Here is a 14,205-nt window from a genome sequence, read left to right as displayed (position 1 = left end):
CTCAGTCCCTCCCCTTGCTCTCAGGATCCACCCCCCTACTTTCTAGAATAGAGTTGAACACCAACTCCCCCAACTGCCACTGTCCCAGCCTTCAGGTCTGAGGTCACAGCCAGGGAGGGGCCTGCCCGCCACCCCCAGCTTGGCCCTCTGGGGATTTGCCTACACATAACTCCAACCTGTCCTGGGCCCTGAGCCCCCTGCCTCTATCTGGGCACTCCCCCCAAGTCAGTGCCTGGCACGTGGGGGTCTCTGCTGGCACCAGGCTGCCTGGGGAGTAAGGAGATCCAGGGCATGACCAGGAAGCCCCACCCCAACCCTGGACTCACCCAAGGCTCTGGAGACCCGCCCAGCAGCCTTTGCAGATCTGGCTCCTGCATCCTCTTACTCATCCTGGAGCCAGGCACCTACCTGAGATTCTCCTTGTTGCCCTCTAGGCCAGGCTCTGCTGACAGCAAGCAGGAGTTTCATTTAGCAGCTCCACGTGGCCTGGGAAGGGTGGGGGGAGAAATAAAAAGGAAGGAAAGGCAGAGGGAGGGAGGCGCCAGCACCGTATTTCCCCTCGTACAGGCAGCCCCAGGCTTCTGGTTGGAAAAGCAGGGAGGACCAGGTGGGGGCCTGTGAGGGGCTGGACCCAGAAGACAGCACTAGGGGATGAGAGGGAAGGATGGTCCAAGGGAGGGGGGTGCAGAGGGCTAAGAGCATCGGGGCTGCTTCATGGCTCTGCAACCTTGGGTAAATGCCTGTCCTTCTCTGGGCCTCAGCCTCTTTGCTTTAGTCTGTTGCGGCTGCTGTAACAAAATACCACATACTGGGTAGCTTATAAATAACAGAAATTTATTTCTTGGAAGTCTGAGATCAAGGCACTAACACAAGCACAGTCGCATTCTGGTGAGGGCCCTCCTCCTGGTCTATAGCAGAGCTAGCTTTCTATGTCCTCACATGGTGGAATGGGCTAGGGAGCTCTGTGGGGTCTCTTTCATAAAAGAACTAATCCCATTCATGAGGGCTCCACCCTCACGACCTAATCACTTCCCAAAGGCCCCTAATACCATGAGAGTGGGGATTAGGATTTCAATATATAAATCTGGGGGAACACAAACATTCAGTCCATAGCACTCCCCGTCTGTAGTCTGTAGGGAAGTGCTCGGGTCTCCTTGAGAGCCCAGATTGGGGAGGGAAGGGGGGGTGGTTGGGAAGTCCTGACTCTGGGACAAACAGCAGCAGGGCTGGGCCACAGCACAACCCCAACGCCACCCCAGGAGAAGACAGTTCCTCCTCCTACTGGCTTCCCTCCAGAGCACCAAAGTCTGGAGGCTCCAGGGCCCTGAGGAGCAGGCACGGCTACCTTTTTCCCAAAGGTCCCTCTAAGACCAGCCTAGGGGCACGGTCATCACCCCTTCCCTCCAGGGAGCCCCGAGGGCCCCTGACAGGGTGGGGTGAGTGGAGGGGTATTTGCCTTTGAGCTGCTGGGAGGCTTAACCTAATGGTGAAATTTCTGCCACCAAAATGGGGAGAAGGCAACTTCCTGACTTCCTGGGGCCTTCTGACTCTCCACAGAAGTGGCCTCTGTCTTCAAGGCCCTGAGAGAGGAGCTTTATCTGGAGCCCAGACCCTCTCTCCGGACAACATGCGTGGGGCCTGCTACATAATTTGTGGTGTCCAGAATTTTGAGATGGCAACAGCAGAGCATTAAACCAGGTGTGGGGCTCCTCTGAGTGTGGGGCCCTGTGCACTGCTCAGGTGGCAGGCCTCCGAAGCAGGCCTGAATCCACGCACGTGTACACACATTCTCTTACTCACTCTCCACGTGACTCTGCCCAGAGACCACCCTGCAGGCACAGCCACCAGCTGCTAGAATTATGGCTCTGCATCTCCCGCCTCCCTCAGGCTCCCAGTTCTGCCCTCCGTGGAGGCCCCTGGGGGGTAGCCTACTAAATACTAAAGTGGCCTCAAGTCCCACCCCATTGCCCTCCCCGCTTTGTTCTTAGCCAGGGAGACAGCCAAGGGAACTGTTCACCTCTTGGTTTGGGGGGAAAGTGGGAGAGGGGTCGATTCTCTGATGGGAGCAGTGCTAACCAGGAGAAACTGGCCTGCCCTGCCGTGGGGAGGTTCTGGGTTATTTCTCCAAAGCAACCTTCTGGCTCTTGGCTGAAATGGTGCCCAAGAAGGATGTGGAAACTTCCTTTCTGGGGGAGTTTTAAGCCCAGAGATAACTGGCTGGGATGCTGGGTAGCTGGTGTGCACAACACAGGTACCTGTAGCTGGAAGGTCACAGTCGGGCTCAGAGGCCACCTTCACCACGTCTCACCCCCACACCTTGCTCTGCCTGGTAGGGAAAGGTCTACTGGGGCTGAGAACAGAGGGAAACGGGCTGAAACAGAGCTGAACGCTGCAGTGGGAAGGTCTATGGTCCAGGAGCGGGAGCCGCCTGTGGGCTGTGCAGGCTGTGAGGCTTGGGGTCCTGCCCAGGGACATTCCTCCTCTGGGGCATAGGATAAACTCAGGTCTCAGCTCTGAACCTGAGTTGGGGATAAGAAGGTGTTGAAATCAGTCCTTTAGGCGCTGGAAGGGTTGAAAAACCTCCAGGCAGTGCCCAGGGTGGACAGACTGGTAGGTAGCGCCTTGCAGGCCAACAGTGTGCTCAGGAGTGTGAGCAGGGTGGGTGTGTACGAGCCTCCTGTGGTGCCAGGAGGGAGGAGTAGGCAGCGTTTTAGGACAAGTGCTGGTGCGTGTGAGCACATGATCGTGCGTGTGAGTGTGGAGTGTGCAGAGGGGCTGCTTCTCAAGAGGGAGCTCTGAGGGTCAGCTGGCTGACCTAGGCCCTCAGGGCCCTTCCAGCTGGGTTAGACTCAGGACAGGCCTCAGCCCAGGGGGCCATCTATGGGGCTGGATGGAGTGTCATCAGGGAGTGAAAGTATTAGGCCCCCTTTGTCGGCATCCCCCCGCCTCACTTTAGCCTGCATGCATCAGTGTCTCTGGCTGATGGGGCAGGGGTGAGACACAAAAAAGGGCAAGTTCCCTCACCTTCCTGCCCCTGCTCTTGCTGGCCTCCCACAGCAGAGCTGCCTGTCAGGCTCACTCACGCCCTGACCCCGACCTGGTCCAGTCCCTGGCCCTGCCCAATGATGATTTCTGATTCCCGCAAGCTGGCAGGGCCCCTCTCCTAAGCCTAACCTGACAGCTTCATGATCAAGAAAGTACTACCAAGTGAGGGGCTGGCCTCCTGGACACACAGGTGGACTACATTTCCCAGCTTTTTCCCACAGCTCTGTGTGACCACGTGACTGGGTGCTGGCCAATGGAATGTGAGCAGAAATGAGGCACAGCAGCCTAGGCCAGGGCCCTAGAAAACCTCCTAGGTGACCTTCCAGTGCACTCATTCCCTGTCTGCTGACTGGATGCTGATGCCCCAGGGCAAACTGGGAAGCCACGTGTTGAAGATCTCAGAGCCTGGGTCTCTGAATGAGTGCGTGGAGCAGAGCCCCCACACCCACCTTCACCTCCACCTGAGGTGAGCACAAGCAAGAAAAAAAACTTCTATAGAGGTAAGCCACTGAGAGTTCAAGGTTTATCTAGAGCAGATGGTGTTACCTCAACAAATACAGGTTCTTGATTAAAGTCACTTGAGGTCCAGGGCCCAGAGGCACTCCCTCCCCCCAATCACCCTCCCTAGGGTGGGTGAAGGGGGAAGGGCAGCAGGAGGTTGTGGGGGACATTTGAGCCCCGGGGCCCTGCCAATACAATTCCTCAGTTTCGAGAGCCTAGACCCCGGGGCGGAGGGAGAAGACCAGAAGTCACCTAGATGCCCTCAGACCTACAGAGCCTTGTGCCCCCACCTCACTGCCATGAATTCTGCCAGACAAGTGCTGCTGGGGCAGGAGCCTTTCAGGCCACCATCCTCCCTGACCAGGCCACTGTGGCCAGTCCTCAGGATGAGATCAATATTCCTGCCCCAGCCTTAGGCCCTGCATCCTGCCCTCTGCTCTGGGTCACCTGAGGGTCAGGAGTGGGGATCACAGGTGCCTGCTCATGATGCCACCGCCCCTCAGCCAGTGGTGTTCTCTGGGGGGTTGGGGAGCAGGCCAGCTGCCACCTGGTCCTGGTGCCACAGCTGCTCCGCCAGGCCGTTGAGCACGTGGGCAATGTCAGCCAGCCCAGCCCGCCCATCCAGTGTGCGTCCATCTGCCAGCCGCCGCCCTGGCACACTCTTCACCCGCAGGAGGGGCAGTTCCCAGGCCTGCCGGAAGGCTGTGAGGTCACGCTCAGGCACGTCCGTGTGCATGTACTGGTCAAATCTATTTGGAAGAGGATTAAGGAGCCTGGACAGGCACCTCTGCTTACTGCCCCATCAAACCCAGCTTTCTCTTTCCTCCCTGGAGCCCCACACCCAGGGTCTGGGGGAGGCCCTGCTGCAGCCTTTAAGATAAAGCCCATGGGGCTGGACCCCACAGATGAGCAGAGGCAGGATTTATGACCCCTTGCTCCGCGCCTTGCCAAGTGTGGCCTCTGACAATCCTAGGGGCCACTGAAAGGATACTTGGAGCCAATGACCATCCTGACGACACCAGGGGCCTCGCCTGTTACTCGGGCCAGCTGTCCGGGGAGGTCTTCAAAGGAGGCACGGTCGGTGAAGGAGAAGAGGAAGAGGAAAGCGTCTGTTTTCTCCTTGCAAGCCTGGGGATGGAAAGGCTGATGCGAGGCTCGTAACCTCGGTACCAGAACCCTCCTATCAGCTGCAGGGTCCTGAGAAGTCTTAGCACAATCCCTCCTTTCACAGATTGGGAAACTGAGGCCCAGAGCAGGGAGGGAGTGGTTGGTCCCAGGGCAGAGCTCGGGCTGGGACCCAGTCCCTAATGCCAGCTCAGAGCTCTCCCAGCCAGGGCAGCACCCTCAGTCCATTTATGCCCAATTCTGGCTCCTGCAGACCAGGCAGGCTGGGCTCAAACCTGTACTCAGAAGCCCACCTCAGGCAACCAGCCCCTCCCGGACCCACCCAGGCCCACCTGCCTGCTCACCGGCAGCATGTGATCAAACTTTTTGAGCGCAGACTCCCCGCAGTCCCAGAACTCAAAGCGGAACATGACGACACGGTCACTGGCCTGCAGCTTGGCTGGCCAAAATACCACGGTGGTCTGGATGCCTGGGGAGGCCAGGGTTAGCCACTCAGCATGGGAAACATGGAGGTGGAGAGGGGTAGGAGGCCAGGAAGGAATAGGAAGAAGAGATATAGCCCTGCCCTTGTGGGTCCCCAGTCTGACAGTGAAGGCATAGTCGCTGACCTGGGAGAATTCTCAGTCTGATGGAGAAACCGGCCTGCCCTGGAGGAGCCTAGTCTACTAGGGAGATGCAGCCCTAGCCCCAGCTATGAGAAAGCAGTTTCATTCGTATGGACAGGGGGACCCAAAGGTCCCAGGATGCTGGAGGATGCTGCAATGTGATGGTCAATCAGCATCCAGTGGAGGGAAAGAACAAAGGAAGATTAGGGTTTCCTGAGCACCTACCTTGTGCCAGCTCAATGCTAAGCATGTTGCCACAACTATCTCTAGTACCAACTCCACAAAAACCCTGTGGGGTTGGTACTGTTATCCCTATTGGATAGAGGATCCAATGTAGGCTCAGAGATGTGAAGAAGTGACTTTCCAAGGTTGCAGAGTAAATGTCAGGGCTGGTCACATATCCCAACTTACGTCTTTTCTCCACCCCAGGGAAGGCCTCCAAGGATGGACTCACCAATAGTCTCATGGTGTACCACGGGCACCTCCAGGCCAGCCAGCTTGGCCACCAGCGCCGTCTTGCCCACGCCACTCTTTCCAGACACGAAGATCTTGTAGCTGGCCGTGTCTATCGCCACGGGCGGGGGCAGCACTGGTCGCTCGAGCAGGCCTAGGGTAAGGAGGGAGCCAGGTACGGTCAGGGGGTCAACTTGCACTTGCCCCATCAGACCCTGGGCTGGACAACCTAATCTCAAAGGGCGTTTTCAGTGTCAATCACCCATGGTTCTCCATACTCATTACAGAGGCCTGGGACACAAGCAGAGTAGCTCTCTGAGAACACCTGTGCTCTGTGAGCTGGGCCAAGGCCCACTCCAAATAATACCAAATTATTTTTAAGTTCGATGCATGAGATGGTTTTCATTGATATCATTATCACATGTTCTAGATTTCCCACATGTGAAAACAAAGTTTTGCATAATTCTTTCCTCAGTGGAGAAATATCAGCCAAAGTATTTTCAATTACTATAAACTTCTTTTTTTCATTTATTTATTTTTTTTTTTTGTGAGGAAGATCAGCCCTGAGCTAACATCCGTGCTAATCCTCCTCTTTTTGTTGAGGAAGACCGGCTCTGAGCTAACATCTATTGCCAATCCTCCTCCTTTTTTTTCCCCAAAGCCCCAGTAGATAGTTGTATGTCATAGTTTCACATCCTTCTAGTTGCTGTATGTGGGACGCGACCTCAGCATGGCCAGAGAAGCGGTGCGTCAGTGCGCGCCCGGGATCCGAACCTGGGCCGCCAGTAGCGGAGCGCGTGCACTTAACCACTAAGCCATGGGGCCGGCCCTACTATAAACTTCTTAGAATCAATATGTTGACATCTTTATGAATATTTTATTTTATTTTATTTTATTTCTGAGGAAGCTCAGCCCTGAGCTAACATCCAATGCCAATCCTCCTCTTTTTTGTTTTTGCTGAGGAAGACTGGCCCTGGGCTAACATCTGTGCCCATCTTCCTCTACTTTATATGGGACGCCGCCACAGCACAGCCTGACAAGCGGTGCGTCGGTGTGCACCCAGGATCCGAACCTGCGAACCCTGGGCTGCTGAAGCAGAGCGCGCGCACTTAAGCGCTGCACCACCGGGCCAGCCCCTTTATGAATATTTTAAATTTAAAACTTGCAAAAAAACCTGTTTACATTATGACACATCTGTAGGCATTAAGACCTGAAAGTCCTAAGTTATGGGTTGTCCTCTCATTCTCTGGTCTTAAGCCTTCTAGCGCTTTGTCTCTCCTGCCCAGAGCTGGACCCTCTGCTGGCCTGTCATCCCAGCCCTGCCTGGGTGAGTTGGCTTCATCCTGGGGAAAATGAGTGTCTTATTCTGGAGACAGCAGGATATGGAAAAGGCTTGTCTCTACTTACTAGATCTTGGACAAGTCTGTAAAATGTGCTGTTGAGAAGGTTGAATGGGAGTCCATTGTGTCAAGTGCCCAGCAGAGGGCCTGGCGTGGGCTGAGGGCTCAGTCAACAGCTTCTCTGGTGACAGTGGTTCCTGGCAGGGTTTTGGCTGTTTCCATGTTCCTGGCTCTGATGATGGAATTAGCTCTAAGGCGATTTGGGGGTGGGGGCCCCAGGGATAGGATTTGCAGGGGTCCCCAAGGCTGAGTGCTGTGGAGCAGGTCCCCACTGCCCTGCTCCTCTGCTCCCCCCAGGGAGTGACAGGTGACACTGTTCTCCCTAGGGAGTGACAGGTGACAGCCTTTGGGGGGGGTCACTTACCAAACACCCGCCGGCGGTTCTTGCGCAGGATGCAGGCCAGGTACTCCTTGCCCTCGGCGCTCTCGTGCCAGTCTGGGACAATCACTGAGCCCGTGGCTGGTGGTCTGGCCATGGCTGGGCACCCCGACGGGGTAGGGAGATGGCAGGATGCTGAAAGTAGGGGATGGGAGAAGGTGACTGTCCTAAGCTGAACCTATGATCCCTCTTAACCTGCCCTCTGACTCTCGCGTGGAGCCCCAGCTCCCTCCTTGGGGGGTGGAACAGCTATGGAGTCCCACCCTTATTATCCCAATTGGCAATTTTGGAGTCCAAGCTCCCTTTCGCTGTCCTGGGGGGTTACATACCCCTGTCTCCCTCTTATTACCCAGAAAGTGCAATTCCATATTCCTTTCTCCCCCATATTGCTCCCTGGGGGACAGCCATCCCATTATTGCCCCGGAGGGCATTCACACAGCCCCTCTCTCCCTTGTCACCTCCAGGGGGTGTCACACAGCCCTGCTTCTGCTTTACTTCCTCGATCCCGACTCCCGGAGCCACCCAGCCCTCATCAGCAGCAGTTCCCGTGGGCGAACCGGCCCGGGGGACTGTCTCTTTAAAGGCCCGCCCCGCGCTCCCGCCGCCCAGCGCGCCGGGCCTGCTTCCGCCCGGCCTGCGTCTGGCTTCAGCGCGCGCCGCCAGCCGGAGCGCCAGTGCTTGAGACGCAGTGGGGCGGCTGTTGCCATGGAGACGCGGGGGGCGGGGTTGGCCTCTCCCGCATCTGCAGCTACCACTGCGCAGTGACACCTTGCACAGGGCCTTCCCCTCTGGGAAGTGGGTCCTCTTCTCCATTGCTCATTCCGATCCCCAAATCCCCCTTCTCCGGGAGCCTCCCCTGCCTCTCTGTGCTTCAGTTTCCTCTTCTATAAAGGTAAAATACTATTACCTCCTGCGGTTCTTTACAACAGTGCCGGTCCATAGCAGTGCTCCAGTTTACTTATTATTGTTGCTATTTTTACTTTTGTTCTATTAATCCTGCTCGGCAGGACCTCAAGATGAGTTAAACACCTCTGGCTTCACAGATGGGGAAGAAGCAGCTCAGAGAGCTCAAAGGACTTGCTCAAGGTCTTAAAAATGAGTCAGAGGCCCACTGGATTGGACCTTCCAGTCAGTCATTTATTGATTGATTGATTCATCCCATTCATTCAGCAAATTACTAAGCACCTACTATGTGCCTGGTGGTTCTAGCTGCTGGGAGTACAATGGCGGGTGAACAAGAAGTCCCTGCCCTCCTGGAGCTGATGTGTCAGCACTGAGGCCATGAGCCCTCTCCACGGTTCCAACGCTGGGCACTGGGCCTGCTGCCCAGAAGGTGGATGCCCAGTAAATGCCCGTTAGTTGGTGGGTCATTACTGAGAGGTCGTCTATCACACTTAATTTTTATCACTATCTTCACAGAAATAACCTTTGTTGAGTGCCAGACAGTGGGAGCTTCACAGAGGTTACCTTATTTAATTCTGTAAACAAATGTGTGTAGGAAATATCATGACCCCTCTTTTGTTTTACAGTGAGGAAAGTCAGAGACAAGGTGACTGTCTGAGGTCACACCACACAGGTGGTCACTGGGAAAACTAGACTCAGAACCCAGGGTTCGTGGACTCTGAAGTATGTATTTGTTCTGCCAGATTGGGTCTTGTGTTTTTAAAACTTTGCCCCCAGCGACTAGGAGGGCTGTTCCTACTAAAGCTGAAAGCAGCCAGAAGGCCAGGAACTCACAAACCATTGAAGCCTATTATGTCCAAGGGGGTAGAGGGGATGAGGATGTGTAAGACAGGGCACTTGCCCTCAACTTGCTTCCACTACAGATAAGCCAAAATACAACAAATACCCATATTGCCAGGTTCCCCTTCCCGCAGTTCTTACCACATCTGCCCGGGGTCAGGGCTATTCACACCTGTGTGGAGCTCTCCGTGGACCAGGAGTGCTCAGTGGCAGGGCTCAGATCTGACTTATGTCTGGTTTCCAGACTTCACATCCAGCCCTGCCCTGGCTCGGCTCGTGGAGGGCTCAGTGAGAGTGTAAGGAAATGAAGCAACTTGGCACAATGAGCTTGCCAGCTAACTTGGAGGCCAGACAAGATGTGAATTCCTCTTGGGCACAGAGAAGGAGGCTGGTGGTCAGAGGAGCTGGTGGCCACAGGGTTAGGGGAATCAGTCTTCACTGCCCCCAGGAGCTCATGGAGAGGACACTTCAATGAGCTCGGGAGCCTGGTCAAAACATGGATTCTTGGGCTCTCTCCCCCAGAGATTCTGCTTCAGGCGGTCAGATGGGTCTGTGAGCCTGGGCATTTACCAAGAGCACTGGACAATCTGGAAATTCAGCTCTGTATTAGTCTGCTTGGGCAGCCATAACAGAATACCACAGACTGGGTGGCTTAAACAACAGAAATTTATTTTCTCACAGTTCTGGAAGCTGGAAGTCCAAAACCAAGGTGCCAGCAGGGTTCGTTTCTAGTGAGGCCTTTCTTTCTGGCTTGCAGGCAGCTGCCTTCTCACTGTGTCCTCAGAGGGCCTTTTCTCTATACATGCATACCCTTGGTGTCTCTTCCTCTTTTTACAAGAACACCAGTAATACTGGATTAGGGCCCTACCCTTATGACCTCATTTAACCTTAGTTACCTCTTTAAAGGCCCTATCTCCAAATAAATCACATTAGGAGTTAAGGCTTTAACATACGGATTTGGGGGTAGGGGGGGATGACACACACAATTCAGTGCATAACAGGATCCACAGACCTCACTTAGATAAACACTGCTGCTGAGGACAGGAAGCGTCATTGGTTGGGGCCTGGGAGTGAGGTGGCCAGAACTGCGTTTCAGGATGCTTGTGAACCACCTTGGTCTAATGAGTTCCCCTCTCCTGTGCCCCTTTGACCACTAAATTGTGTGTCCCCCTAAGCAAGCTGCTTCTCCTCTTAGGGCCTCAGGTGAAGCAGGTGGACCATCTACCCTTCTAGTGTAGAGTCTTCTGATTAATGCACTCATTTCTTCATGGTTTGGCCTTCCCCCGGACTGACTGAGCACCTCCTGGCCACGGCCCCACAAGGCCTCAAGAGGAGGATTTATCAAGGCAGGGACAGGGTCACCAGCCTTGAGCAGATGGCCCAGCTGGGCAGACTCACACACAGGCCTGAGGACCTGGAAGGCAGGGGTGGGGGTGGGTGGATGCCCAGGGAGGGTACATGGAGAAGGGCCATGGTCAGATTTGTGTTTCCATCTCTTGCCTGGACCCTGCATCTGCTTCCTTCGGGGTTTCCCTGCTTGCTCTCTGGGACCCCACCCAGGTACCAGAGTGATCTTTTTGCACCGTAAATCCAGTAATATCACACCCATGATTACAGTCTTCCACTAGTTTTCATTGCACTCAGAATAAAATCTAAACTCCATGCCTTCTCTGCAAGCCTTCCATGATTGGCCTCTGACCACCTCTTGCTTTCATTTCAACTGCCACCCTCCTCCCCTGGTCTGCTGCACTCCAGCAACCTTGCCTTTTTCTGTTCCCACTTAGGGTCTCTGCATTGCGGTTCCCACCACCTGGAGCTCTCTGCAGCACCCCAGTACCTCACACAGCTGGCTGCTCCCCCTTGCTCGGGTCTTGGGGTGAATGTCACCTGCAGAGGCCCTCTGCCCCCTCCACCACTCAAGGATCTGTTCCCGAGCCCCAGGCTCGCTCGTGCACATCATCCTGTTTTTGATCCTAAAATCTTAAAATTGATCGTGTCTCCTTCACCAAGGACATAAGCTCCATGAGAATCGGGGCCTTGTCTTTTTGTTATGTCACTGTATTAGTTTCCTAGAGCAGTAACTAAGTAACACAGACTGGGTGGCTTAAACAACAGAAATGTATTTTCTCAGTTCTGGAGGTTCGGAATTGGAGATCAAGGTGTTGGTAGGGTTGATTCCCTCTGAGGGCTGTGAGGGAAGGATCTGTTCCAGGCCTCTCTCTCTGGCTTATAGGTGGCCATCTTCTCCCTTGTCTTCACATCGCCTTCCCTCTGTACGAGTCCATGTCCAAATTTCCTCTTCTTTATAATGACACCAATCATATTGGTTTAGGGCCCACCCTAATGACCTCATTTTACTTGAATCACCTCACTAAAGACCCTATCTCCAAACACCATCAGACTTGGAGGTACTGGGGGTTAGGACTTCAATATGAGTGTTTTTGGGAGAGGGGAAACAGTTCAGTCCATAATAATCCCCACTACCTAGAATATGTCTGACATATAGTAAAAACTTAGTAAAAATGTGCTGACTGACAGACTGACTATGGCTACAGCTTAGAGAATGGCCTGAAGAGGGTGAGCCTGGAAGACGGACCTGTTAGGAGGCAGGGCGAATATTCCAGGCACGAGTGGATGAGGACATGTATTTGTCAAGTATTTATGAGCACTCCCTGTGCCAGGCCAGACACTGGAAAGACAACAGAGAAAGAGTTACAGACCTTGCGCTTGTGTATTCCACACTCTGGTGGGGACTAAAATCAAATAACTAGGCAACTGCGTTTATAAGCAGGGCAGTAGGGTAGAGAGAAGGGGCAGATTAAACATGTCCAGATTCTATTTAAATATAAGATTTAGGGCTGGAGCTACCAAATCATCCCCAGGGAGCTCTTTTGAGGCTGGGATGTGCCAGGCCTGGGCTCACCAGCAAGGGTGGTGTCCTTGGCCTGAATAGCCTCATGTGTCACCTGCTTAAAACTCTCTAATGGCTTCCCATTGCACCTAATGTCCACCCCCCTCCCTCACCAGGGCCTACAAGGCCCACCTGCGCACTCTGCCCCTACTTACATACTCCAGCCACACCCGCCTTTCCTCTCCTCCTTGAACTTGTCAAGTTCATGCTGGCCTCAGGGCCTTTGCTCTTGCTGTTCTCTCCGCATAGAATGCTCTTCCCCCATCTTCCCATGGGGGCTGCTTCTTACATTCAGGTCTCAACTGAAATGTCACCTCCTCAGAAAGGCCTTCTCTGATGAGCCCCACTCCATCACACTTTGTCACATCCCATTTTTATTTTCTTCATGGTACTCGTCTGGAATGATCTTGCTTAGTTGTTTACATATTTCTCAGTCCCTTCCCCCCCACCCCCCACTGCAATGTAAACTCCACAGGGCAGGGCAAGTGCCTGGCGCACAGTAGGTACTATAAATCTGCTTCATGCAGGAATGAGTGCTGGCCAGACACCTCCTCCACCCCCAGACCCAGTCAGCCACCAGAGGCTGGTTTTTCTCCCTGTACGTTTCTGTCCACTCTTTGTTGCCACTGCCTTGGTCCAGGCGCCCATTCCTGGGCCCTGCCTCTTATCCCCCAACTCCAATTCATTCTCCAGTTCTGCCCTGTCCACTCCAGTCACAGCGACCTTCACAAGGTTCCAGAAGGGCCAGTCACACTCGGATCTCTGTGCCTTTGCACAGGCTGTTCCCTCTACAGGAATATCCACGCTTTTCCTTTCTTCCTCCAGCACTTGTCATGATTCCTCTTATCCTTGGTTCCTGGGGTTCCCAAGCACTTTATCTGACTTCTCTCCTTCTAACTGGAGCGAGTACAAATTTTTACCTTCACTGATTCAGAAGTTGAAGAAATAGAGCTTTGTTTCCTCTGACTCAATTTAATCTGTCTCTGCCATGCAGACATTTTAATCCAGTAATTTCCTGGTAAGCTTCAATTCAGTGATTTCTCATTCTCTACACTTCAACACTCAGTCTCTTCAATGCTGTTTCATCTTCCCCTCCTCTCACCTTGGGGCTCATGTTCAGTGGGGCGTGGTGGGGGGCTTACCCAAATGCCAGGGAAGCATGGCAGGGTTGGAGGTACCCACTCCTTGGGCATCAGCTCTCCTGGGCCTTTGTGGGCCTCCTGCTGGAGAGAGAGCTCTCCTCCATGCCTCTGCCATGGCCGCCTCCGTGCTGGCCTGTCAGAGATGTCCTCTCCTCCCACTATGCAGTCTACTCATGAGCTTCTTTCCCTGCTACATCTGAGGAGATGACCTCTGGTCAACAAACCCACACAGGTCACTCTGCATTGTCCTCAGCCCTAAACATGGGCCTCTCTGGACATGCCAGACCTTCCACAGCCCTTCTGCACCCTTCCTGGAGCACGGTGAGTCTGTCTGTTCAGTCTGAGTCCTGCAGGCCTACCAACACCCCACGTTACCGACTGCCAGAGGCCAGGCCTGGACCCCCCCAATCTAGGATCCCTCAGAAAGGCTCTCTCATCTGCCCCCTGCCTCAGTTTAGCAGGGTGAGGCCGCAGTGAGAAAACCAACTTTTTAGCTCTCTGACTTCCCGAACAGCTGTCCTGCCCCTGGCTGGCTGTGTTGGTGGCAGATAGTTCTAGACTCCGCCTCCTTCATATCTTTTTAGTATGATACCTGGACTATCTTTTGGCTTCAGAAGCTCAGGATATGTCATCTTTGTTCAGCCCAATGTAACACCACCCTGGTTTGTGATGAGGTTGTGAGCTCCTCCAGGGGCAGGCGTCATTTTGAGTCATCTGTGTGTCCCCATGCCTCAGAGGTTCAGTACATGCTCAGGGAATGTGTGCTGAGAATGATCCCCAGGGCAGTCCTGGGTTCTCCTGGCCTTGCCAATGGGTAGATGGCAGCCCTGGTCCCCAGGCCCTTGGCCAGGGGCTTCCTTCTTCTCTCAGGCTTCTGCCTGGTAATGCCTGGCCCTCAGCC

General features: G+C 54.2%; 1 protein-coding gene across 4 annotated transcripts; it reads right to left on the bottom strand.

Moving 5' to 3' along the window:
• Nucleotides 1-61: 61 nt before the first annotated feature.
• CPLANE2 (ciliogenesis and planar polarity effector complex subunit 2) lies at nucleotides 62-12,579 on the bottom strand. Of its 4 annotated transcripts, none has more exons than XM_087446746.1 (7): nucleotides 7,967-12,579; nucleotides 7,494-7,643; nucleotides 7,137-7,301; nucleotides 5,731-5,883; nucleotides 5,016-5,140; nucleotides 4,538-4,689; nucleotides 62-4,295 (listed from the first exon to the last, which is right to left on the bottom strand). In XM_087446746.1, exons 1-7 carry the CDS (start codon nucleotides 8,319-8,321, stop codon nucleotides 4,046-4,048), a joined length of 1,350 nt encoding a protein of 449 aa, XP_087302872.1. In that variant the 5' UTR covers nucleotides 8,322-12,579; the 3' UTR covers nucleotides 62-4,045. The 4 variants fall into 4 exon arrangements, with proteins under 4 accessions (XP_087302872.1, XP_087302873.1, XP_014639389.2 ...); XM_087446747.1 differs by having other exon boundaries at nucleotides 66-4,295; nucleotides 4,538-4,674; XM_014783903.2 differs by lacking the exon at nucleotides 7,137-7,301 and having other exon boundaries at nucleotides 70-4,295.
• Nucleotides 12,580-14,205: the final 1,626 nt, after the last annotated feature.

Source organism: Ceratotherium simum, chromosome 22 (assembly GCF_057802395.1).
Source record: "Ceratotherium simum simum isolate JZ-2026a chromosome 22, ASM5780239v1, whole genome shotgun sequence".
Classification (NCBI taxonomy): Eukaryota; Metazoa; Chordata; class Mammalia; order Perissodactyla; family Rhinocerotidae; genus Ceratotherium; species Ceratotherium simum.
This window is presented reverse-complemented; position numbering and strand designations above follow the sequence as displayed.